Source organism: Felis catus, chromosome X (genome assembly GCF_018350175.1).
Source record: "Felis catus isolate Fca126 chromosome X, F.catus_Fca126_mat1.0, whole genome shotgun sequence".
Taxonomy (NCBI): Eukaryota; Metazoa; Chordata; class Mammalia; order Carnivora; family Felidae; genus Felis; species Felis catus.
The window spans coordinates 108,954,709-108,981,726 of NC_058386.1; the positions used below are offsets into that span (position 1 = coordinate 108,954,709).

Sequence of the window (27,018 nt, forward strand, 5' to 3'; positions counted from 1 at the left end):
TTTTTTCCTTTTTGCATGCTTGTAAACATGCAAGTATCTAATGACATTTATGTGAAAACTCATACGTGTTTCATTTGCATAAAGGACTGAACGTGTGAGTCTCCCCAAATTCCTACGTTGAAATCTTAACCCCACTCTGATGATATCTAGAGGTGGGGGCCTTTGGGAGGTGATTGGGTCAGGAGAATGGAGCCCTCACGAATGGGATTAGTGCCCTTATAAGAAGAGGCCAGAGAACAAGCTAGCTACATTTTGCCATGTGAACATACAGCAAGAAGTCAGCCATCAAATGGAAAGAGGGCCCTCCCCAGAACCTGACCATGCCAGCATCCTGATCTCAGACTTTCGGCCTCCAGGGCTGTGGGAAAATAAGGTTTTGTTGTTGATAAGCCACCCAGTTTATGGTATTTTGCTATCGTGGTCCACACTAAGAGACATAGCAAACCTTGTCTTTCCTGGACAACTTTGTCTTACTCAGAAGAGGAGACAGGGTGGACTTCCAGAAGGAAGCCCCCAGAGCTAAGGCCATTTTTAGTGTGATAGATCAGAATGGGTTATCTCATGTCCAACACCTAGTGGCAGAGAGGGAAAAAGGAAACTCCTTGAGAAACGAGAATTCTGTCCATGGTGTCGCAACCTCGAAATCACGAAATTACTCAGAGTCTGTAATTTAAACTTTATTTCATATCTATTGTTAAATTACACAAAATCAGCAAATGGTCTGTAAAGCTACACCATTGGACAGATGTTTACAGTTGAAATCATGGGATTTATATGATAATGACAAAAATGTGTATTTATCACATCCCTTATATACAATAATCGGTATAGACAGAGAAAATGCACTTAATCTTCACAAGCCATGCACACCACGACAATATAACACAAAATGTTTTTTCTGTAACCAGCTTTTCCACTGGCTCTGGCTTCGTCCTGCTTTCCAGCAGTACCTATCAGTTTTAAGAGCAAACGCTGTGAATCGAAACTAAACAAAATGGAAATAACCACAGTGATCTACAGGATCTTTATTTTAAAAACACAACGTACACAAAATAGTTTCACTCAAAAACACGTGGATTTCAAGGCGTGTCTGGGTTTTAAACAAATTCCTTTCGGTTTTTCAGTTCTGCAAATTCCCAGGACTGCAACACTGTTGGACAAAAGAAACTTTAGATACAGTGATATAAGCTCAGCGTCAAGCACATTTACTTTTAAACCCAAATACTCAGCTTCTTGTCCGGCTCGTGGCCATAGTATTACAGATGAAACTAGATCATGCAGATAAGCAGCAGATTGTACAAGATGTGACTTTATCATCGCACTTCTAAGCATGTCGCTCCTGAAAACATAAATGCCACTTCCAAGTGTCTTGCTAGATTCACAGCAGGGGGTGAGGGTTAAGTCCTTACAAAAGCATAGCAAAACCCATAAAATGGAAACTTCCCAGAATCCTGATGCTTGCCAGCACAGTGGGGGACGTGCTCCTTCTTGCTCTGCTCGATTCATAACCGATACCTTAAAAGTATTTGTGCAGAGACTTAACAATATGAAATCACTCTCCTCGATGCATATGCTCCTGCTACTTAACCTCACTGCAGAGCACTCTTGCTGTTTGTTCTTTCTAAAAACAGAACCTAGTAGGGGGTTAGCCAAAGCATCGAAGGACAGCTTTTGGTGTTACTGAATAACTGGCTATCCTAATGCTTATTCTACCATTTCCCCCCTCTTGTAATTGTCTACAATCTGTCAACACGCACACACAAAAAGAACAAACGGGCTAGAAGTAGCCAGCCCAACTGGAAACGATACAATAAAATTGTACAAAAAGTCAGCAACAATTCACTCACATTCCCGTTCACTTCTATCTGATCGAGAATAACTTCAGCAATATTTTTAGACACGTTATCCTGTTCAAGAGTTTCTTGATAAGGACCTCACTACACAGACATTGATAAGACAATTCTATAGAAAGAAAGTCCTGACTCTAATCCAGGATTATGTATCACAAGAAACTCAGCAACACGCCATTTATATGATGAAGAAGGATTCTATAAATGGGTTGTTTTGGAATGAGCACAACTCGGAGAAGCCTTAAAATGAATGAGAAGCAGAGCCAAAAGGATTCCAGAATTGTTGAAATTACAGTGCCCAGAAAGTGTCTGAAAATTAGATCTTTACACTGGTATTCCATTTGGGAGAAAAGGGTTTTTGTTTACTATGAGATACACCCTGTTTAAAACCTTTAGACAGTAGAAGGTAGAAAAAGTTGAAAATTCCTGTTCTACTTGAAAAGCCAATATTTTTACATAAAACTACCCATGTTTCAGACAAAAAAATCTTCGTTTCTATTGTTTGGTAAGATTTACCATCAGTTCTTATTCCATTTAAATAGATTCCTTGGTAAAATCAGAAGAAACTAAAAGGTTTCGTGGTTAATTGTAGTTTTTTTTTTTTTCTGTTTATATTCATGCCTACCCCTGGAAACAAATGTCTGCCTCCAAGATTGAGCTTTAACAGTGTATCATGAATAATTTGGAGTCCGTTTCTTAGCCACAAGTTGAATGGCCACATTTTATGTTTTCATTTTGTCTCTGACTAATTTAAGCACTTCTTAAAATATAGAAACAGCAATTTCTGGCAAGTCTGGTTTGGTTTTTGGATTTTATAAATACTCCAACAAACCAAAAAGAGACAATTTAATTACATACCGAGAGTTGTTTTACCCACGCACAGTATAACATTTAATTGAAAGGCAACTGTAAAGGCAACATCTTAACTTTTCCTTTAACTTCCAAACTTAAGGAAGCAAGACGTGTTTGGAAACTCTCAGGTTTTAAGATCTGCCGTACTCCCACTGGCGCTTTGGGACAAGTGCGCAAAGGCCGTTGGGAGCCACTTAACGCCATTTCTCTACGCTGCCTATGTAGTCGTTGGTGCCATTGCTGGTGTTGCCATCACTCTGCTCTTGGCCTGCGCTCTGCTTCTGGCTTTCGCGGTTCTCCTTGTGGCTCGAATTCTGACTCGAATTCTGAGTCAGGTTCTGAATCAGATTCTGAGTCACATTCTGATTGGCATTCAGATTTGGGTTCTGACTCGGATTCTGACTCGGATTCTGGCTCTGACCCTGACTCTGGAAATGGGTCTGAAGGAACCTCCCCTTCAGAAATTTGCGTTGTTCCTGACGCTTCTGCCTAGCTTCCTGATGCTCCTTCTGCCTCATAAACTGATACCTTTGCAAAAAGAGATCTTTGGCATAGCTGTACAATTCCATATCCAGAAAATTTAGTCCCTCAATCCGCTTTTGGATTTCCTCATTGATCTCAACACTAGAGGCCCTGGTGGTATTGTATTGGGTAAATGGCGAAATAAAGTTCATGTTGAAGGTTTTCTCAAACAGATACTGGGTCTTTCGCTGAAACTCAGTGAGGCCGAAGAACGCCATGTGCTTCAGATTCGATTTGGCACTTTCCAGGAGGACCTTGTTCCTCTGCTTCTCAGGCATGACAGACAGGTTGTAGCAGCCTACTAGGGTCAGGTCGGAGAGCATGCGCACTTGGCGGTTGTTGGCTAGATTATAGGGACAGTCCATGAACTCTTTTAGGGGGCAGCCAGACCAGTCATCGCCAGTGTAGCAGCTGGGCAGCTCTTCTGAGGTTGGGGGCCTTCCATCACAGACATGCAGGGATGCTTTCCATGTGGCCCCTCTCTGGACATGCCTCCACTCGCTCAAGTACCGGGACACTGGGTCTCGGAGGATGGTGATGTAGTGGAAGTTTCTACAGACAAAGCACAGAGAACAATAGTGAGAGATGCGGCTGACGTAGGTGGAGTCAGGGAGATGCATGGCGGACGTGATGTTCACCGGTCAGTAAGGAAGGCAAAAAGGGAATGATGGTGATCTGGCAGCATTTGTCCCGTGCACTGTGCTGTAGACCACTGTCTGAGCCCTACGAGCCTGGCCAGGAAGCTAATTCTTTTGCCCGATTTGCTGGTACTGCAGCTAAAACAAGTAGGAGAAGTTTAGGCCTAGGGCATCATCCCTGTCATTCTTCACTCCCTCTGCCTGCTCCCCCTGCTTGGCTTGCCCCAATCAATGACAGAATCTTCCCAAAGACCTCATTTGCTAAGTAGGCAACCATTTTATTTCATACTCCCCACCCTTAAACCTGCATCAACTGATCACAAAATGGACACCAGGGGAAGCAAGTGATTTTTTTAATGTTTTATTTATTTTTCAGAGAGACAGAGAGACAGAGAGAGAGCACACAAGCAGGGGAGGAGCAAAGAGAGAGGGAGACACAGAATCCGAAGCAGGCTCCAGGCTCCAAGCTGTCAGCAGAGAGCCCGACGCGGGACTTGAACCCACGAACCACGAGATCATAACCTGAGCTGAAGGCGGACTCTTAACCGACGAAGCCACTCAGGTGCCCCACAAGTGATTTTATCGAAGCGACAATGGAGTTGATAAGTGAGCTGAAATTCTAATCTTTCTTACTAAATATACGAAAGCATTCCCCCAATATGCAGTCTAAACAGGATACCTTATTAAACAATAAAACCTCATTGAAAGGGTGCCAATATGATGCTTTGATTTTGGCTGTTGTCCTAACATCATGGCTCCTTCCTTATGGAAGTGGAATGTACAGGGAGGCAGAGCAGCCCAGGGCCTCCAGAAATAAACATTGCGGTTAGTCACCGACTGAAATAGACACGGTAGCTGCCAATGGCATATATGCAGGCTGCTACCTCGGTTTCAGCCGTTGCTGAAAACTTGCCCCACCCCTTGCTGCCAGCCCTCACCTCTTCCTCTGTGGCACCATGGGACATCCACCCTCAGCTAGCACGTCCACACCTAACCTTTGTTAAAACGCTTTTGATACGGAATGGTGATTCCTTGTTTGTATTTCTGCTTAAACTTATGTTTTCCAGAACGCGGGCTCTGGGCTGCTCTTCTAGAACTTCCAGGGAATTGGAGGGAGAGAGCTGGGGACTGGGAAGGCCATGCCATATCGTGGCCAAAATCTCTGGGCGATCTTCTAAGCGCCTTGCAAGTATCACAGAAAGCGTCTTTTAAATTATTTTATATATTTTTCTGGAATAAATAAGCATGGGGGCACAGGAGAAGCATCTGGGAGTGAAAATGGAAAGAGGCCTCGACTTCCTTCACCTACCTCATTGCTTTTCCTAGGACCTGACTTTGCTAGCACCACTAAAATTCATGTCTGTGAAGTCCCACTGCTTTAGCTGTCCCGCAGCCTTTACTAAGAAAGGTGACTCTTCCTGCGGGCTTTCTCCTTCCGCCCTTTGTTCTGGCATTCATTCACTCCTTCATCCAATACATATTTACTGAGCCTCTATGCTACGCTGGAGGCAACAGCTTAGCGGCAGTCTAATTATTTGGAAAAAAACAGAAGCTTATGAAGTCCAGTGACACATTTGGATTAATCTTTGAACCAGCTTTACCAGGCACACATTACAATGGGGGCTGCTGGGTATTTCAGACCCCCATAACAGAGTCACCTTCATGCTTAGCTGACAGTCCTCCTGCCCTGACTTTTTGTACTGGTTTAAGCCTACAGTGACATCTTCTGGTAAATCCGGGAGTGAACCCCCCTGCCCCCCCCCCCGCCGTGGAAGTCTGAGGCTCTTCGTCCTAAAAACACTTTCAGAAGAGATAGATCCCAACCACCGGGATTAATGTCACAACCACGGTTTGGGAAGCAGCATCCTCACATAGGAAGAGAGAGGAGGCGCCACAGAAAGGCAGACACAGACATCCAGAGTCTCTCCCTTTACGGATGTGTCTCCTCGTGCCCATATGAGATGAGGACAGTCCAATGTGGGAAGCCTCAGTCTCTACACTGCAGGGATCGTCGTAGCCACAGAGAAATCAGATGAGCCCACATGCACCACACACACACACACACACACACACACACACGTGCACACACTGCCCTGGTGGTAACAGCTGTCTGTGCTCAGAAGACAATAGCTCGGGAGATTCAGTGGTTTCCCAACAGCCGGCTTCTTGCAGGGAAAACAGGCCTGGGCTTCCAGACCGCGTCCCCTGGAGACACTTGGGGCCGCTTGAGAGCATGATCCCAGGGCTGAAAAGGCCGATCTGCTGAAGGGCTGGTCTCCGGAAATGGCCGGCAGCCTCCCGAGTGTGTTGGAGGTGGGAAGGCAGGTGAGGATAACACCTGGGAGCTTTGGTTGGGCAAATAATCCAGGAGGCTCTTTACTCTGAGTGGAGAGCTGTTGGGGAAATACAGAGAAACAGTCTCCCCACCTAGGGCACCTGAGGATGTGACAGCCCAACCCACGGGGAACGTGACTGGGGAGGCCAAGAGGCACAGAAACACGAGTGGCGGTCTTCTGCCGGTCACTTCAGTTCCAGTACCTCGCGTGGGCCTGGCGCTGGGACAGGCACCAGGGAGGCCGACAGCGCCGAGACCTGGCACGTCAATATCATGTGTCGTTAATGGCTGGAGCGAGCAGAGGGCCAAAAAACAAGAATTAGATGAGGCAAGAAGAGAGGAGTGGAGTGTGGACGCACAAAGATGAGCAGGAGCACAAACTAGCCTGTTGTGTGCAGAGGAAGTGCCCCGAGACCCCCTGGCTGGGAATTCAGCGGGGAATGGCAGGGCTTGGGATATGGACAGGTAGCCACCCACCTGGCTGCGGAAGCCCTCGGGTCCCCCGAGAAAGGATTTAGACTTCTGGAGATGCCAGAGAGGGCTTTAAAGGGGTTTAAGCAGGGAAACGACACGACGAGATCCGTGTTTTAGAAAGCTCGCCAGGCACAGAGTGTGGAGATGGAATTAGGGAAGCTAGCTGAGGTCACTGCACAAAACAAGACAAAAGAAGGAGGACACACTAGGGACATTTTTAGGGGGTAGAGTTAGCAAACCACGGTGTCAAAATGAACGCAGGGGACAGGAAAGAGGAGGGTTAAGGACATCCTTGGGTTTTTGACGGCCGGCCTCACGTGCCCTGGGGCATCCAACAAGAGAGCTGAGTGGACAGGTACAGTGCTCCGACGGTGATGTGGCCTTAACATAAAGATGTGGCAGTGCCACCAAAAAGTACCAGTTTCAAACCGTGACAGCCTACTTAGGGATCGATTTTTAATTCCACACGTGTGGCTTCAACGCCTCGAAGACAGCATTTAAATACCCCCGAGGTACCTCGAGGTTTCTCTTCTTTATGCTAAATATGGTTTTCAACTACTCTGGACACTGCCTCAAATTGCCCCCGTGTCCACTTGTTTCTTCTGAATATGTTCCACTTGATCGGAATGCGCCCTCCAGGCACAGTCTGACGAGTGACACATCGGGACAGTCTGTCACCTCCCTCATTCTCCACACCACGTCTTCTAATGTCGCCTCACCGCCGACACACAGTCAACTGAACTCTTTCATTTGTCGTTACACATACACCATTTTGAGATCCAATCTGCTTTATCGTGGACCTTGATCCTGGCCTTTACTTGTGGCCCTGTTTAATTTCTTCTTGTTCGAGTGGGTCTAAGCCTGTCAAAACACATCTGGATTCTGATCATACCCCCAATATCTTCACCCTATCTCCTTATTCCTTCTGGCAATGCCTGTATGCAGACATGGGTCAAACATCAGACAGCTGATCTGTGGTAGCTGCTGGAAATCTCCCTTCACGTGGACGTTAACTGGAAGGGTGCCGCTGAACGGACCAATTTAATTTTAAATGACTGAGCCATTTAAAATGGCTCAGCCCCAGGAAAATCACACTCAGCCTGTTTCGGTTAGTGGTAATGGGACAGAAATATCTTGCGACGAAATGTGTCACTTAATTAAGACGAACAGGTATCACATCTTTAAATTGGAGTCAGGACTTCCCATCGGTTACCCAGGTGAATTTAATAACCACTCTTTGGTCCGTCCGTGTGCCCGTGATGCCGTACAGAACAGTCAGAACAACATGAAAGGTTTGCCACCCTCTATGAGTCTAGGCCAGCTCTTTGCTGTCATTGCTAAGCAGCGGTGGAAACAACAGCGACCGACAAAGCCTGAAACCTGGGGGCCACCCCAGACTCTCCTGTCTTGCTCACCACCATCATGGGAACATTCCCCAAGTCCTGCTGATTCTAGCTCATAGGAACATTCAAGTCCATCCTTTCTACTACTGCCTGGGCTCAGGCCCTTATCATTTCTCTACTGGGTCACTGCAGCAGGGTCCTGGCCCACCTCCCTGCCTCTGGCCTCATGCCAAGCCCACCCCCCACCCATATGGCACACGTCTGCCCTGTCATTCCCTAAGACCTCTTAATCCCTGATACCTAACACGTCAGATCCAAGCTCCTCCCACACAGCCTCCTGGGGGCTGGCAGCCACCTTTCTTTCTCTCCAGCCCTATTTCTATCAAGCTCCCTCTACACAAGCCTTTCTCAACCATCAGTGATTTTGCATCCCCCCCCCCCCCCCCGAGGCTGGCACATTTGGCAATCTCTGGAGACACTCTGGTTGTTGCAGCGTTTGGGGGGGGGGGGCATGTGCTACTGGCATCTAGTGGATTGAGTCTAGGGATCCTGCTACACCTCCTACAGTGCAAAGAGTTACCCAGTTCCCAATGTCGGTAGCTGAAAAATCCTGCTCTTTTCTGTATGCTCCAGGTATGGAAAAGTAGTTTCATTTTCCAAATCGGTCCCAGGCAATGACCCGACAGGCCCTTTCCTTTGGGGACGGAAGGCCCACTCTTGTGAATGGCCTGTGTATTTTTTTTAAGTTTATTTATTTACTTTTGAGAGGGAGAGAGCAAGAGAGAGAGAGAGAGAGAGAGAGCAAGTGCATGGAAGTGGGGGAGGGGCAGAGAAAGAGGGCGAGGGAGAGAATCCAAAGCAGGCTCTGCACCGTCAGCACAGAGCCCGATGCAGGGCTTGAACCCACAAACTGCCAGATCATGACCTGAGCTGAAGTTGGGACGCTTAACCCACTGAGTCACCCAGGTGCCCCTGGCCTGTGTGTTGTTTAAGTTACCCGGAAAACGCCTTCGAAACTCAACTGTAGGGGCGCCTGGGTGGCTTGGTCGGTTAAGCGGCCGACTTCGGCTCAGGTCATGATCTCGCGGTCCGTGAGTTCGAGCCCCGCGTCGGGCTCTGTGCTGACAGCTCGGAGCCTGGAGCCTGTTTCAGATTCTGTGTCTCCCTCTCTCTCTGCTCCTCCCCTGTTCATGCTCTCTCTCTGTCTCAAAAATAAATAAACGTTAAAAAAATTAAAAAAAAAACTCAACTGTAAGCTTGCTTCCTCCGTGAAACCTTCCTCAACCTTCCTGGGGAGAGTGAACTGCCCCGGTATTCCTCTGTTCCAGCTGTGCCTGCTGTAGCATTTATCCCTACGTGCTGGGATCGTCCAGTGATTTGTCTGCTTCCCCCGCTGCACTGTGAGCTCTGGGAGAGCAGGGGTTGGGTATCATTCATCAGTGTAAGCTCCTCTGGGTCCGGCACAATGTTTAACATAAAAGAAGTGTTTAATAAAGGATTGTCGAATGGATGCAGCAGAAGCAGCAGAGCTTAGGATGAGCTAATAGGAAAGGCATCTTTTTCTTTGATAAGGAAAAGCCACTAGATGTCAGTATTAAATAACAGATATACCACTTTGTACCTGTGATGGAACATGTTAAGGCCATCCAGTTACATTTAGCCGTTGTCCCTGACTTTGTGTGCCGCAGACCAGTGTTACAGAAAGCTGGAAAGTTAAAGGATGTTAAAAGTAAGTAAGTGGATAGAAACGGGTACCATTTTTTCATTTTTATTTGAACAGATTATCCTGCAATAAGGGCCTGATTCTAAGTCACAGAATCCTAGACTTGGCCAGAGCAAGAAGAAACCTTTGAGATGGCAAATCATCTCAGTCACACACTTCACCTTAGAGGTGGGGAAATCGAGGCCCTGAGAGCAGCACGGATTTGCCCACAAGACACAAGTTGCTGACAGGCCTTGGGAATCAGTGGAACTGCAAGTATTCCTGGGCTGAAGGCCGATATTCTTAGCAGATCCTGCTTCACGTCCGTCAGTTTCCCCGATGGCACGATAAACCAGGCCCGAGATAACCCTCACGAGGAGGAGATGTTTGCTGCTGAGAGAGGGCACTTCTTATACCAACTGCACAGCCAGGAGCTGGGGGGCGCTTGGGCCTGCTGCTTACACATCAACACCCATCTAGACCATGAATCGGATATTGTTATTCTCATGGTGAGGATGAAGAAACTAAGAGAGAGGTGATTTGCCCCGGTGTCACGTAGCAGGTCAATCGGGGGTGCTCAGACCGAGCCCATTTCTCTCCAGAACCTGGGGCCTTCACATCCTAGTGCTGGGACCCAAACCCAGGGCTTCCGCTTCTGTCAACAAAATGACGTTGTGGCTCCAGAACCAGCAGCATCAGCACCACTTAGGATCTTGTGAGAAATGCACATTCTTGAGCCCTGAATGCAGAAACTCAGGGGCTGGGACCTGGCAGTCTCGGTCTTTTTTTTTTTTTTTTTAAGTTTATCTATTTATTTTGAGAGAGAGAGAGAGACAGAGAGTGAGCAAGCGGGGGAGGGGCAGAGAGAGAGAGGGAGAGGGAGAGAGAGAATCCCAAGCAGGCTCGGCACTCTTAGTGCCGAGCCTGACACGGGGCTTGAACCCACAAACTGTGAGATCATTGTCTGGGCCAAATCCAAGAGTCAGACACTTAACCGACTGAGTCACCCAGGGGTCCCATGGCAGCGTGTGTCTTAAGAAGCCCTCCAGGAAATTCTGGGGCACAAGCACGCCTGAGTCCGTGATCCACTATCTTAGGCATGTGTCTTCAGAGATTTCAAGTCAGAGATCCCAGGGGCTGCCCAGAGTATGGGCAAGCCAAGTGGGTGCCCAAGAGCAAGCCTGAGACCCTCGCTGCACTCTGTGGACAAGCCTAAAGGATGCCCATTTCTGTCCTGGGAAATCCCAGGGAACTCTGCCTGAGCAAAGCTATGAGGCTCATGCCGTGAACATCTGTTTCCCTTTTAGGCCTCTGGTTCATGAACGAGGGTCTTCTTGCACCACTCAATGGAAAAATAAATATCAAATCTATTTCTCTTATGGAAGAAGGCCAACAAAACTGTACAAGTTAAGGTCACAGGAGTGATCAATAAAAAGTTAATTTAAGAAAGGAAACAAATTCTTAGCCCAAATCAATAGGAGTGGACGTTTTATTATACCTGTAGCTTAATTTCATACTTTTTTTTTTTTAAGTTCAGCCTTTGCACATCATGTTCCTGGAGTAATGACGAGTGGTAGCACAATGTGAGCCGTGGTTGGTGGCCCTCAGTACACTGTGCAAACAGTAGGAGTTATATATGACAACGAGTCATCAACGTTGAAGGTCTGATCTCCTTCCTCCGTTAATGATGCTGAAACCAACCACATGGATCCTCCTACTGCATGTAAATGGCTCGGTCGAAGCGAGGGGAATGGCGTTCAGACAAAACAACATTAATATGTGAGCACAGAGTAAATCAAAGTGGAGTTAATTGAATCAAAGGCACATAAGCCTCTGACGAGATTGGATCCCTCAAGACCCGGACTTGCCACTTTAACTGCTTTTCTTGGGTGACCCATGCTGGCAGTCCCCAAAGAGGAGTTCCATAAACGCTGTGATCAGCAGTGGCCGTGAAAAAAGTGGGATTTCAAGAGGGGAGTACTTTGAACTATGTGGACGCTCGTTTAAAATGTGTCGTTTCTGGTACGTTTGTCGAGACCCTCCTGTGGCTCAGTCGTCATGATTTTATCTGATTTTCCTCCCGACACTAGGGAGACCTAAGTGATCTGGACACTGAACGTCTGCCTTTGCCCTTCAAATTGAAGCTGTGGGCTCATGACAAGGCCAGACCCTCCTGGACAACCCGTGGCAGGGAGGGAGCAAGACCCCCTTAGGAGCCCACTGATGGCTAAGACGACCACGTCTTCCACTGCTTCTTTGAATGGATTGAGTAGAGTCCTCAGCACCTGCTGGGTGTAATACCAACTTGGAAGAAATTGAAGGTCTCACCCACCAAACAATCTACTCAGTTCGCTTGCACAGGATTTCTTGTTTATTCTTCACACACCACCCAAAGGAGCAGGTCTATGTGTGTAAAGGAATAGCTTACTTAACACCTCTATTAAATGATCTCTTTCCTTTGGCTAACTGAAGCCTGTTTTTAACGTGTCTTCCTTGTGTTTAGTATTATTTTTTTTGGTAAATCTCTTTTTTTTCCCGCTCCCATGTTTCCTGCCTTCCAGAAGGGTCAGCCTGGTGAGGGGAGCTGGCCCGGTTTAGCCGAGCAGGACCTTCTGCCCTGTGGCCCCAGGCTAGGGCCAGGTCTTCAGCCGCGTGTGTCTGTTGTGAGGGCACGCTCGCCCGAGCACAAATGGGACTTTTATTAAACAGAAGGATGTTTTGCTAAGCCGTTATTCTCCTCTTCCTTTCACAAAGCAGCAAGACGATGTTTTCCGCTTTGTTGAAAAGGAAGAAAAGATTTCTAATGTCTGTAAATTCAAACCCAACGTGAAATTCTTCGCGCGGTAAGTCCTGGTGATATTTACTTCTTTTTAAGAGAAATCTAGCTCTCTTCCTTCCCAAAGCCCAGTAGGCTCCCAAGTACATAAATCTAAGGACTTCTGCAAATAGTGAGAAAAATGAGTTCTTTAACAAGATGTGAAATTCCGGGTTTTATGACCCGTGGTTACCAGCCTTCACCCAGCGTCCACTCAATTGCGCGGCGGCATGAGAAGTTCTGCAGCTTACACTGCGCCCTGAAATGTTTTGCATTCTGAAGTTATTTTGTGAGTCTCGGCTCATTAATACTCAGTGTGTTGCTGAGGTGCCAAGAAGTTTCAGAGAAAAACTCGTTCAGCGTGTCACGCCCCGTGAAGGGTTGTGTGCTGCCCACGACACGACACGTGGAGACCGGTTCTGCCACTGATTAACAAGCTCACGCGTCCTGCCTTCCCTGCCCGCCTGCTACTTCTCAGCTCCCTGAGTGTTTCTAAGTGGCATCCCTGTGTCAACTGTCATGGCCTGAGGGCCGCCATCCCAGGCAGCTGGCAAGAGGGGTCGGCTCTCTTCCTTCCTTCAGAATGGTGGGCAGAGGTGAGCCAGGGCAAGCGTCAACCCCTGGACGACAGGAGGTGGCTGGGGAAATGTCTAAATGCGCCACTGAGACCGGCATGGTTACTGTCGTGCACCTCAGATGAGCACCTTCGGTATCTCTCGTCCTCAGGCTCTATTGTTCCTGACCTGCTTTTTTTGCTGGGAAGCACGTCCACTACAGAGCACAGGTCCGAGGTCTCAACCAGGAAGTCATAAAAATGGTACCATCATGAGGCGCCTGGGTGGCTCAGTCGGTTGAGCGTCTGACCTCAGCTCAGGTCATGATCTCACGGCTCGTGAGTTCGAGCCCCGTGTCAGGCTCTGTGCTGACGGCTCGGAGCCTGGAGCCCGCTTCGGATTCTGTGTCTCCCTCTCTCTCTCTCTCTCTTTCTCTCTCTCTCCACCTCTGCTGCTCATGCTCTGTCTCTGTCTCAAGAATAAATCAACATTAAAAAAAAATATAAGAAAACATGGTACCATCATGACATTCAATTCAGGAACAGGCACGCATAAGTTGGCGATACGGTGTTCTTTTAGCCCTGGAGATGGGGAGCTTGGCCTTGCATTGCAAGGCATATGCTTACTTGAGCCACAGTGAGTGTACCATCTCTGGGCGACTGAGAAGTTGCCACAAGGGAAGCTGTGAGAGCAGTAGCAAGGAAGCCATATGTATATGGGCTTCTGCTCTCAAAGAACTTAACATGTAGTTGGGGAGACAGAAGCACCATTCAGTGCGGGGGGCGGGGGGGAGAAGGGCAGAACACAGCGAGGCGCTAATTGTGTCATACAGAGCCTAGGTGCAAAATGAGTCAGAGAGGACAGTTTATCGTATGTGATAGTCATCAAGGAAGGCTTTGTGTAGGAGGAGGCGGAGGAGGAGAAAGCTGACTGAGCCCTAAGGGAGCGAAAGAATTTAAGCAGGTGTGATGTGTGGAGGACTGGAGACGTTCTGACACGAGCAAGCAGCACAGCAGAGGGGATACTAATAAGTGCTCTGACTCAAAGGGGGCCCGCAGCGTGCCAGGCCCTATGCTAGATGATTTCTCGCGGCACCCCACCACACGGGTGCCAACGCCTTCCTTCACCGTGGGCACAGTTTATGAAATGATGAAGAGGGTCCGTCCATTGTAGCCACCTGTGACTGCTGAGCCTCTTGAAACGTGGGTAGCCCAAAAGAAGTAGCACTTTCAGTGTTTTCAAGCAGACTAAAGATTACCAGGACTGAGGGCAAGAGAAAATATCCCAGTAATGAATTGGTATTTATAGTGATTGCATTGTGGAAATGATCTATTTTTGATACATTGGGTCAATTAGGATATATATTACATTTAATTTCACTGTATCTTCTCACTTTCAACGTGGCTACTAGAAGGTTTAACATGACAAATGGGACTGACATTGTATTTCTGCTGGACAGTGTTACTCTATCCACAGCCAGACTGTCTGGGTTCAAATTCAAATTCAAATTCAAATTCAAATTCCAGCTCTGCAATTAGGAGCTGTGTGGGCCTGGGCATATAACTTAACCTCTCTGTGCTCCCCTATTTCTCATGCATAGCCTGAGGGAAAACTGTAGGGTCTGAATGAAGATGAAAATGAGGATGTCTAGCTAGCTATCTAGCTAGCGATCAAGTTGTTACTATTATTATCGTTGTTGCTGTTAGTACACAGGTAAGGGTATTCAGCTAAAAGATGTTATTTAACTATACAGAAATCACAGAGCTAGTTAGTGACTGTCTGGCAGGTCTGTGTGACTCCAGAGCCCAAACTTTTTTTTTTTTTTTAAGAGAGAGAGAGAATGGGAGAGAGAGAGAGAGAGGGAGAGAGATCATGTGGGGGTGAGGGAGGGGAAGAGAGAAAAGAGGGAATCCCAGCTAGGCTTCACACCCGGCACAGAGCCCAATGTGGGGCTTGATCTCACAACCATGAGATCATGACCCGAACTGAAATCAAGAGACAGACGTGTAACCGACTGAGCCATCCAGGCATCCCCTGAGCCCAAACTCTTGCCCACTGCCCTGGTTGATGCCCTCTTTGGTCTCTGCATCCTCCCTGCCAGCGCGGTCCGAGTCTCCCGCCTGTGGGCTCTCCCTGGCTTTGACAACCTCACTCGGGCCCGGGGAACTGAGCTCAGCCTCCAGAGGCACAGGCAAGGGCACAACTGACCCGGCCAGAGCAGGAAGCGTAGAGTAGGAGGTAGTCGAATATGCCAGGATGGGAAAGGAGGTGCTGATTTCGTGGGGTCTGTGGGCCCACGACTGCGCCTGAGGGAGGGAGCTGGGCGCATGAGAAGTGGGGGCCGGGGCTGCAGCTGGTGACCTTTCTACCGCCAGCTCCGTCGCCATTCCCAGATTGTGAGAAATCCAGACACACGTTGCATCGTTTCTTTAGGGGCCTCCACGAGGACAAGGAGTCAAGTAACGGGGCTTTTTCACCGGGTAGACGGTCACTAAATATCATTTAGGGTCATTTTGAGCAGGCTGTAACCGGCTGCACTCGTTCGCCCGCGCCTGCCGTACACGTGCTGTCTGGGAGGCAGGCACCTCGAGTGTGCTTTGGAGAGATCGTTAGAGGAAAACTAGTCAAGATAAATGGCTGCTCTCAGCATTGTGCTATTTTCCAGAACAGCACAGGGGGAAAGTTTCCCCCTAAATGAAAGCTGCCCTTCTTGAGCCCCGGGTTGATTTTAATGAGCTCTAATATTGTTTTAAGGTGCCGAGAGAGATGAAGTACAAACCCTCGCTTTTGGGGGGGGGGAAGCAAATCTCCTTAACCATTTCAACTGTAAAGAATCGGAGCCATTCAGAATTTCCAGGACTGGCAGGGACGTGCCTCCCTTCCCCTGGGAGAGTTTTTTTCTGCAGGTACTCAGGCTGCAAAAGGCACAATTATTGTGGAAATAAGTGTTCTCTACAGTCCCAGGCATGGCCTTGTTTCTTTATAATGATAACATTGGGAATGGAAAAATAACTCACCACCCCCCACCCCCCAACCTCTCTACCTGACAAAGAATCTGATGTGACTTTGGAGTGGCTCCAGGAAGGGGTAACGAAGACACCAAGATCCTGCCTGAGTAGAAGGGGTTATTTTGAAGGAAATAGTTTGTGAGGCTGGTGCCTGTCATGGGTTTGTTTTCCGTGGTGGCGGCAAGAGACTTTGGACCGCTAGCTGTATTTCCGCTTTCAGGCAAAAAGAGAATGTACCCTGGGGGGCCAGGGGACCAAGTGCCCTCCACACCGCTCCCCAGCTCCTGCAGGTTACAAGTGAGTATCACACTGGAATGTCTTGGGTCCTAGAGCAAGATATTTTTGTACCCATCCACAGTGTGACGGAGTGGGAAAACTTAAAAGCTCGTGAAACCAAACAGCTGTATATGTTGTCATATATGAGTCACGGTCCCAGTTTGGCTGGTGAAAGTGTCAACGTCCCCCAATTTTTGACAGAGTAGAAGCTCTGTTTTTGTTTTTGTTTTTTCTTAAATGGCACTTCGCAAGCGCCATCTCGTGCAAAACGGGGACCTGTTTTTCTGGGAAGGAGTCAGGCCATCTTCTAGTCACGGTGGGAAGTTCACCGAGCCGGGAGCCTGAGTCCTCGGTCCCTGCCTCCACGTATAGGCTGAGCTCTGTGCCGCCCTCCACATGGGCGAGGGCCATGTCCCACGTGTGCAAACCAGCCCACCTGCTGAGAGGCAAAGCCCCTGTAAAGGGAGCCGCTGGAAGTCACGCACGGATGGAGGCAACAGACCCATATCTGGCACAGAATAGCGGGGCTTGGCAGGCCTCTTGGACAGGTCGCTTGGTCCAACTGTTTCACCATCGGGAACACCCAGGCCCAGAGATAAACGATACGGGCTCGTCTGGGGTCACCCGGCCGGTCTGTGGCAGAGTCGCGATCCAAAACCACGTGTCCGACTCCTTCCCCAGCTTTCAACATACCATGCTCGAGGTGACTGACAAACAGGAATCAGCTTCAGGAAGAGGCAGGCCCTCTGGCAGATGCTCAGTTACTTTCTACTGCAAGGTCTGAAAGCCACAAAGAAGGACTCAAAGTCAATGCTCAGACTACGAGAGATGTCTGACTCGGGTTTGCCAACTTGAGGCAAATTCCTGAGGGTGGCACCACCCTCGGACCCTTCCGTTAATCATTCACTCTGCAGACGTGACAGTGGGGAGTCAGAGTCACTTACACGTTGCATGAGTCACGTACACAGCTTTCCCTCCTGGTTTGGCTTTTCTCTCCGGCATTGAGGTTAACTCTCTGAGATAGTGACGCACAGGAAGTTGGAGTTAAGGCCACAGATGATTGCTCTAAATGATATTCCCCTTCCCATAGTGATTTTTTAGAAAGGTCATCTGAAGAGAATCACGGGTATCACTGAAAGCAGGAGGGAAGGAGGGGGGGCTGGTTAATAACAATCGGAAGTTTCAGGTGACATGATGAATGGCTCACCGTTCTGATATTTTTAGTTCCTCACACAATCCCTTTAGGCATACGGGACAAAAACCAGAACTACCGTTTTCCGGATGAGGAACTTGAACTTCAAAGGAAGTGACTTCCTAGTCAACAGTGGGTCTCCGACCAGAACCCAGGTCTCCGAACTCCCAATTTGGTGTTTTCTTCACTCTTCTCTGCTGCCCGTTAAGCCCCCAGTGGATACCTGAACAGTCCATTTCTCTTGTGTTCTCTTTTCAACCAGGCTGTGTATTCCGTGCAGGTCAATCCTAGCTGGCATCTCTCGTCTGTCTCAGCACTGGGCCCAGCACCTTACGGGAACACGGGCTGGTGGGGTCAATTATGGAAGGTCTACCGTGAAGCCTCGGAATTGGCCAGGATGCTCCTTTTTGCCCTCTCCTACGTGCAGCTCCTCAGGCCCCAGTGTCGGCCTTCCCCAGCTGGGAGAGACTGTCACACACACACACACACACACACACACACACACACGAAGCCACTGAAGCGTAGACAAGGCCCCTTCCCCTCAAACACTTCCCTGCCGAACCCTGAAATCACACTTTTGCTTTTGTCCCACTTTTGTCCTTCTCCATCCCCCGTCCTGCACCTCCCCTTCCTCTAGCCTTTCCCTGCCAGACCCTCTCTGCTTCGACTGCTCAAAATCTTAGATCCAGAAAGAAAGTGCTTAGAGAAACTCCTTCTCATCAAGGCGTCTGCCCCTTGGCATCAACTGGAAGGATGTCCATTTTAGAGAGGCATCCCGAGGAGCCATGCCATGTCCTCTCTAGCAGGGCTAGCGCTAAGGGGAGGGAGGCCCTCTTGAAACCCCATCTGGTAAGGTGACTGGCCACCGGGTGCAGGGGAAAGTCACGATCAGGATGCCTGATCCTTTCTGTTCGAAGAAAGCACAGGTATTTGAAATGAGGCCATTTGGGGGGGGGGGGGCACCTGGGTGGCTCAGTCACTGAAGCGACCGGCTCTTGGTTTTGGCTCAGGTCATGATCTCACGGCTCGTGGGTTCGATCCCCACGTCAGGCTCCGTGCTGACGGTGGAGAGCCTGCTTGGGATTCTCTCTCTCTCTCCCCCTCTGTCTCTGCCCCTCCTCCTGCTCGATCTCTCTCTCTTTCTCTCTCAAAATACATAAATAAGCTTAAAAACATGAGGCCATTTGGTGACAGTTTTGATCAAACTTCTTCTCCTTTTTGGAGTCATGAATCGGTCAGGAACACACCAAGTTAGAACAAGATTTGATTTCCCTAAAGCTATTTTTGAAATCCTGCTGTTCCCCTACCCCAGCCCTTTCCATTTAACGTCTCACGAGTCACGGTGTTACGAGGAACGTGTGGGCCAGAACACATCGACCTTCACCTTCTGCATGCTGGGAAGAATGTGTTGACAGTTGAAACATGGGCAGATACCTCTTGGAGACGCGAGTGTTGCCACATCTTCAGTGTAAAAGCATAGTTGAGGCCACAAGTGAGTCACCTTTGAGGTTCTCAAATAATGTGAAATATTTCTATTTCTCAGCGCATTTTCAAGGATTAAAGAGCTATTATGCCAAACCGTTTTGAAGGCATAACACCCTCTTTGTCCTCTTCTAAAAAAGTTCTCCACGACAAAGATTTTTTAACAAGGCACATTTTCTCCTTCTCTCGTTAGAGCCTCGCAGCAGGCCAGCCCATTGCACAGATGCAGATATTAGTGCGCAGAGGTGAAAGGTCACCCAGCCGGTAAGCGATCAAGTTACATATGTCTGAAACTCCCGTCTAGACATCCGGACTCGTGTTGTTACCCTGTGCCACTCTGCTCATTTATTTGAGAGTGAAAGGAATGTTGCCTTCTGCAACATCCTACCAGGCGTGCAACCGGGGCCAGCCTTGCGGGGTGGCAAGATTTTCAGGGGTGCTGGGGAGCACACCCTCTCCTTGTCACAGTTGGCCAGGAAACCACAATGTACACTTCACTCCTTTGGCTTAAGGATCTGCCCTCTCTGTGTGTGGCGGGGAGCAAAGGCTAAGGCTGGAGGGTCATAAGCCATTAAGGTATTTAGCAGTCATTGAGGTGGGGCAGGGTTCGATAACCAGGTCCTGCATTGAGAAGGCGGGAGGGCTGTGCAGAGCACGTATAGAGACAGGCACCGAGCTCTGAGGAAGGAGAAGGAGGCTAAGAACAAAAACTGAGGACACCGAGGGCAAACTTGGCTGCCTTATAATTTTGCTGGGGCTGAGGACCTGTCAGGAATTGCTGGTTTAAAAGTAAATGGGAAGCAAAAATAGAAAGGGTAAAGCACAGGCTTTGCAGAGAAAATTAGCAGACTGCTTTTCAGTTGGATAATGTCCACGCTTTACGGCTAAGTTACTGGTCCAGTCGTATCTTCCATCGTATCGCCGCCCCCTCCCGCACCCTGACCCCACACTCGACACACCAAAGTCCTGTCCCTGTGCCTCACGCCGTTGCCTATGCTGCCCCCACCAGGCACCCCCGTCACCTGTCCTCGCTCCCTGTCTCTTCAGATAGGGCTGGAGGGCTGTCTTCTCCGGGCTTCCTTCCTCCTGATGCCCACAGCCGACGCGGCCATGCTTTCCTCTGACCCTCCAACAAGGGTTATGTGGACTCTCCGGGGACCCTGTTCATCTGACGTTGTAAGGTAAGGTATTCCTGTCTAAGTGTTCTCTTCCCTCCAAGGCTGTGGGCACCGCGGGAAGAGGGCAGGGCTAGGTCTTGAGAAACAGCCAGCCATTGATAAATGCCTCGTAGTTAAGAGCTCCGTCTCTGGAGTCAGAGAGTTCTGGAAGCCAGCCCCAGATTATATAACCTCGTGCAAATCACTTAAGCGCTCTACGTCTGGGTTTCCTCATCTGTAAGCACCCATTTCACAGTGTTGTGATTTCTCAGCGAGATGTTCCATGCAGAGTGCTTAGCACTGCACGGGACATCTGGGTATGCATCCCACAATTACTTGATCTTAATATTATTTTTCTCTTACTGAAATGTGCAATCCTCTTCGGCTCCCTTTACCAATAACCCCACAGAGCCGTTATCCCAGAAGCAAAGGGAGTCACGTTGGGAGGGTTTGTTAAATGGCACGACGCACACTGTATTTACTGTGACATCTACCCCATCAAGATGCAGGCGAAGACACTAACTGGTTTCAACTTGAAGCCGATATTTCTCTGGCCCACACGCTGAATGCCGCTGAAGCCTCCGTCCCCTGAGCAGTGGTTCGTAGAGACGGAATAGCGGCAGTTTTTCATTTTCCAGAGTCCACTCACCCTTCCAAGAATCTCAATGCCTCATTGATTCATAATACAGTGCATAAAGATTTCATTTTTCCTGCCCACAGTGATACATTATGGAGGCAATCTGTTTTGCCACTGAAAAGTTTGCTTAGTAGAAAAATTTGGAGTTTTGACATTCAGGAAATTACAGTCATCTGTAAAACACGATTGATATGCCAAGGCTAACATTTTCATTGCACTTACAGAGCCAGAATAACTATGATAAAATATGTGTTACCCCACACACATTTTGAGATCTTTTAAGGAAACATTCGTTCCTTCTGAGAACCCCTCCCGAGGCTCCGGGACCGTAATGGCTGTGCCAGTTAGCTGTTTGCCATTCACAAGGAAACCTCCATTGACCAGACCAAGTCTCTGGTTCTAAGACAAACCAATGGCCCGAGCCTTCTGATTTCGTCTCGGGTTGGAGGCTGGAGCTGTGTTTTCGCGTGCCACCAGGTTAAAGACATGAGAAAGAATCGAGAAAAACGAGGTAAAAAAAACAATCCACCTCCTTTGTGGAATCGTCAGCCAGCCACAAAAGGCAGAGGCAAATAATCGGCAGAGCTACAAGTTGAAGACTTACAATAGAGAAATCCAAGCGTCCTATACCTGCTTACATTTTAAATTTGCTCTCCATATTTTTGCGCGAAAGCATTTCTTTCTTTCTAGGTACGCTTTTCAGTGTTAAGTGGCCTAGGAAGACCAAGTCTCTGGAGCTATCCACCTTTAAAAACTAATTGCAGGGGCGCCTGGGTGGCTCAGTCGGTTAAGCGTCCGACTTCGGCCCAGGTCATGATCTCCCTGTCCGTGGGTTTGAGCCCCGCGTCGGGCTCTGTGCTGACAGCTCCGAGCCTGGAGCCTGCTTCAGATTCTGGGTCTCCCTCTCTCTCTCTGCCCCTCCCCTGTTCATGCTCTGTCTCTGTCTCAAAAATAAAAAATCAACAGTAAAAAAAATTTTTTAATAAATAAAAATAAAAAAACTGATTGCATTTATCATTCTGAAATCAAACGTTGGAATCAGCTGAGCTGAGGGGCGTGGATGATCTTTATGACCATAGTGAGGGAGCTGTCCATCCAGAGTCAGGTTTGGCTAGGTTACGGGCAGTTTCTGGTTGGTCCTGATCTATTGAGACCCAGGAGCAGTACACATTCAAACTGTGTGGTTTTGGGGGGGAAGGGGACAGGTGCCACTGCCCTTGATATTGGGAATGGCTTAGAGCGGTTCCCTAGCCAAGCTTGGGTCAGTTTCTTTAGGTGTTCAGAAAAACATTTTGCACAAAAGGTGTAAGTCGGACCCATGGATCGAGCTCCCATACTCAATTACAGCAAGGGCACACTGACCCTTTACTCTGTAGCAGGCACGAGTCTAAGCAATTAACATGTGGTACTTCATTTAACTATTATCACCACTTATGAGGCAGACGATAGTAATACCACCCTCTTTCTATGGATGAAGAAACTGAGGCACAGAAAAGTTGGGCAACTCTCCCAAAGGTAGTAAGAGGTAGAGCTGGGATTCAAACCTCAAACACAAGGCTATAGAATGCCTTATGTAGGTGGTTGTTGTGTTTTTGTTTTTGTTTTTGTTTTTCGAGAGGCCCTCTCTTTCTGGTCAGACATGTGGCCTGGATTCTTCGTGTGTCCCCATACCTGTGGTAGGAAGGCTTTCTTGTCCTCTTGAAGCTCTTGGCAAAACTTGTTTTTAATATTTACAAAGCACTCTCTTCTTGTCCCCACCCCTGCCTGAAGCTTCCTGCACCTAACTTCTTATCTTCATTCATTTCCTAACAGTGGTTGAACAGATGCTAGAGGGGCAAGGCTAAGGTCAAGGGTGGGGGGAGGCAGAGAGATGGGTGCCAAAGACAGTTTGGCAAAGGGCCTGCCTGCCCCCCCCAGGCTTAACCTTTACGGGTACCCATATTCGGGGTTCCTGGGTCCCATTGCTCCCCTCTAGGCCTTATTTAAGCTGATCAGCCAACTGACTGAGGGAGATTGAGAGATAGGGGAGCAAATGGAACTCCTCAGAAAAACAGAATCAGGGAAGTAGAAGTCTTGAGAGGTAGAGAAGATGGAGGGGAAGAAAGGGAAGCCAAGGGGCAGTAAGGACAAGAAAGGATAAAGGGAGAGCAAAAAGCACAGAGGGGGGACACCATAGAATAAAAAGGAAGAGGTGACGTCAGGGGTGTCAGGGATGAAGGGCTGGCAGAGGTGATGTCTCCTATCCTCTCACAGCCGTCCTTCACCATTTGGGCACCACCGAGAGTCTGTTACGTTGCATGGGGCTCCATCCAAATGACCTTGCTCTTTCCCTTCTCCGAGCCCCAAGTGCACTCAGAGTCAGCACATGACTTTTTCCCCTGAATTTTTACACATGTGATTTTTTTGGAGGGTCTGGAACTAGGCTGTATGCTCTTTAGGGTTTGGGGCCCGCTCTTATAGCACGGTTTCTGTCTCCAAATCTCTACCATTGCTGGAAATCCTCTGTGCATTAAGGTAACTGACATATTAAGCTTCCTACAATCACTAGCTCATATTTATTAGCACGTGCTTTATTAGAAGGTAAATAAATATCCTTCCAGGTATGGGATACACAGGGAAATTTTCCACGGGAGAAAGGGCACTGTTTGGAGACTGCAGATACTGAGGGGGGACCCCAAAGATACCCAGGGAAGAACAGAGTAAGTGCCCCAACACCGCACTCACCTAATGATTCCCCCAAGGTTTCCCTGTTGTATAAATCAAGAGATCCCAGATATATTCATGTCCTTATATAATAATTCTTGTCTGTTTATATGATACACACACACTCAACTTTAAGAAACAGTGCTTCAATACTCCTAGGCATGAGTAAGAAAGCCTTTTGGAAGTCACTTCAAATTCTTTTTGGAAGTAGGCGGCATAGGGGAAAAAAAGTGGCTCAAGAATAGAAAGCCTTTCCCCCTTTGTTTATCTTCATGATGTCTTACAAATTGATTTAGAGGGCTCTATTACTCTGTGACTCACACATTTGGCTTGCAGAAGGTTTTGAAATCCAGAATCCATAAAAGGGACCTAACATATTGTGAACAAATTGCAGGGGCGCTCCCACCCAGAGGGCTCCCAGTGATCGCTGCCAGACTTGCCTGCCTGCCGATCCCACCCAAAGACTCGAGGGTGCTGCTAGGGCTATTCAAGTGCCCTCTTCCTCCAGAGTGAGACAAGTGACTGTCACCCCCAAGGGGCTATTTTCAGATAAGACTCTCCAAGCCTCTGTGAGTTGCTGAGAGCGGGAAGGCTTTGGAGGACAGGCGGAAGACAGGCGGCCATAGTGCCCTGATCCCGGTAAATTAGTGGAGCTTTTCTTTTCAGTGCCTCTTGCTCCAAACCCACAAGAAGTGTGCCCATTTCTCTTGCAGCCATTGGTCTTCAGGACCTCAAGAAAGCAAGACCTTTGGAGGGCTCTCTTAGGCACAAGCCAGGGGGCTGCTCCAACGCGCCTCCCCTAGGAGCTTCCAAGCTATTCTTTCCATCCCAGCCCCCTCCACAGAGTCTCCAGCTTCATAGATTCAATCCCTTACGCACTTAGCAATTTTCTTCATTCGGGTCCCTAGATAGTTTCTTTCACACCTCCCCTCATTGTTCTGTTTCCTCCATCTCCTGGGTGATCGATGACCCAATAGGCATTTACATTCACAAAGCAATTGCATTTACATAAGATAACTCTTATCTACAGCCCAAGGAGGCACAAGTAAAATACATATATAATAGAGAGAACGCCTATTCATCACCCACATTTACAGTGCCTTCGAACAGGATAGACTGTTCTAGGAACTGGTGTATGAGGGGAGAGAGCCCTGTAAAATTTATCGCTAACGGTAATCAATGAGTTCCAACTAATGCACTCCACGCCTCAAGGTGAAAATATACCCCAAGTATGGGGAAAACATATTTGCTCCTTAAGTTTGCTGAGTTTCATTTGAGCTTTCATTGATTTCATTTAATACAGGATTATATAATCAGAAAGTCAGTAGCAACTGAAAATACCAAGCCTAGTCTTCACCCATCAAGGCATTTTGGTAATATCTAGTAATGGCAGGAGACTCTCATTTAATTGAATTGGAGATGCGACATGTATTAGCTTACAGAAACTTAATCAGTGTGATCAAATTAAAACGGGCCACTCAGACATACCATCCTGATTAAGGCACTTGCAAACACTCCACAATTATCAGAGATTTGTGGTGTTAATGATTTAAACTCGGGTTTTTTTTTTTTTCTTCCTCTGGGGATTCGGTCTTGGAAGTTTTTGTTTTTTTTTTTTTTTTTTTTTTTTACACTAGACAATCGGAAAACTCCATCCTTTATTTTGAAAAATGTTGTAATAGTATTATTGACATTAATTCTCAAAGAATGCAGAGTAGAAAATAGCATGTGCTGGTGATTTTTTTTTCTTTTAACATTCATTGCCTTCTCTTTGGGATTAGGATCATTAATCTCGAAGCTTTAGCTCTGAGGAGTGGTAATGAAGTTTGGCAATGGTGAAGTGACCATTTTTAAATGTATTAGGAGAAAACTCCACTTTTCTGCTTTGTGCAAAGCGGCTCTGGGTTTCCCTGAAAGAGGTTTGCTTATGGCCCTATTGGAAAACCACTTTGATGGAACTGGCCTGTTGTCCTGGGTAGAAGACTACAGAATTAGGCCATTTCGTTTAAATGTGTTCTTAATAGACCATTATAAACACTAGCTTGGGAGATGTGAATTACTCCCCCCCCCCCACTTTAAAACTCATCTTCCCAGGTCACCACCCTTAAAATGCTGTGGTAGTGAATTACCTGGGAAGGATCTCTTGTTTCCATTATTTGTGTGGATAGTGGTGATGGGGAGTTGCCCAGCTATTTGTTTCTACTTCAGTCAGCAAAACCAGTCCCTTCATTGAACAGCACAGAAAATGGAGCTTCAGAGGGTGATTTTTTTCAAGGTGGCAGAGTCAGTGAGGATCAGATCTGAGGCTAGACCTCCAGTCTTTCCACCCTCTGTGTTTTATTCTCCACTGCTGCTTGTCAAATCTACCTCTGTCTCGATTAGGAAAAATTCCAAGTCATTGGAATCTGCCTTCAAAAGAGGATATACTATTCACTAAGAGACTCAGTTAAGGAACTTAAGGACTACTGTGCGGTGAGGGGGAGAGGAAGATCAAGAGGAGGAAGGGGATCACGTGCTGAGATGGGGGGTTGGGATCTGACTTCCAACAGGCCTGGCAGTATCTGCTATGGCTAGATAGTTAGAAACGAGATGGTTCTGACACTGACCACAGGCACCATCAGGCACAATTTCCCAGACACTAGGTTTGGAAAGTCAGGGTTAAAATAAATATAGTATTTTTATATTTATACTTTATAGTATAATAAAGTAGTGGGTTAAAATAAAGCGGCTTGTGGGGTTAAGGGCATCCCGGAAGTGGTTCCTGAGCCTGTCTGTAATATCATGGGCTGGGGGGTGGGGGATGTGCAATGAGCCCTATGCTCAGTTTAATACCCAAATCCCCAACACAACTGCTGTTTGTTTAAAATAAGCCCGATGATCTTTAAGGTTCAAGGAGAAGAATTTATTTTTTATCTATTCATTTAAAACACTAGGCTAGGGTGCCTGGGTGCCTCAGTTGGTTAAGTGTCCGACTCTTGGTTTTGGCTCAGGTCATGATCTCATGGTGATGCTTGGGACTCTCTCTCTCTCCGTCTCCTTCTGCCTCTCCCCCACTCATGCGCACTCTGTCTCTCTCCAAATAAATAAAATTTTAAAAAATTTAAAAACTGGGCTCAGTCATTTTAACACTTTCACATATTGAGTTACAGTGCACTCCCTTTCTCCTCTTGCAATTCCATGAAACAGACGAATAGGTGGTCTTTCCTGGGGCGTGTTGAAAACACTTTATTCCATTTACTATGAACACTTGACAGAAGTGTCTCATAGCAATGCATATACTGAGAACCCATGATGTACTCTGGGATGCTCTATGGAAGATAAAAGAATTACCCCCACTCTTCCTTAGGGAGACACAGGGATAAGTTAGCAGGAGAGATCAGCCAACAGGGAAAGTTAACAATAAGAATGAGGGCTGCTATGTCCAGAACTTTCTCTTTCATTGCCCAGCATCCACAGTGCTCCAGCCACATGTCCAGTT

At 47.7% G+C, this 27,018-nt stretch overlaps 1 protein-coding gene across 4 annotated transcripts in view; it reads right to left on the bottom strand.

The window, feature by feature from the left end:
• Positions 1–664: 664 nt before the first annotated feature.
• The window catches only part of HS6ST2 (heparan sulfate 6-O-sulfotransferase 2), a 291,707-nt gene continuing 265,353 nt past the window's right edge, over positions 665–27,018 (bottom strand). For all 4 annotated transcript variants that reach the window (XM_023248921.2, XM_023248920.2, XM_045050528.1 and 1 more), the window contains one exon: positions 665–3,776. In XM_023248921.2, coding sequence (XP_023104689.1) covers positions 2,897–3,776 — 880 coding nt within the window. In that variant the 3' untranslated portion in view covers positions 665–2,896. The remainder of the gene's footprint in view (positions 3,777–27,018) is intronic.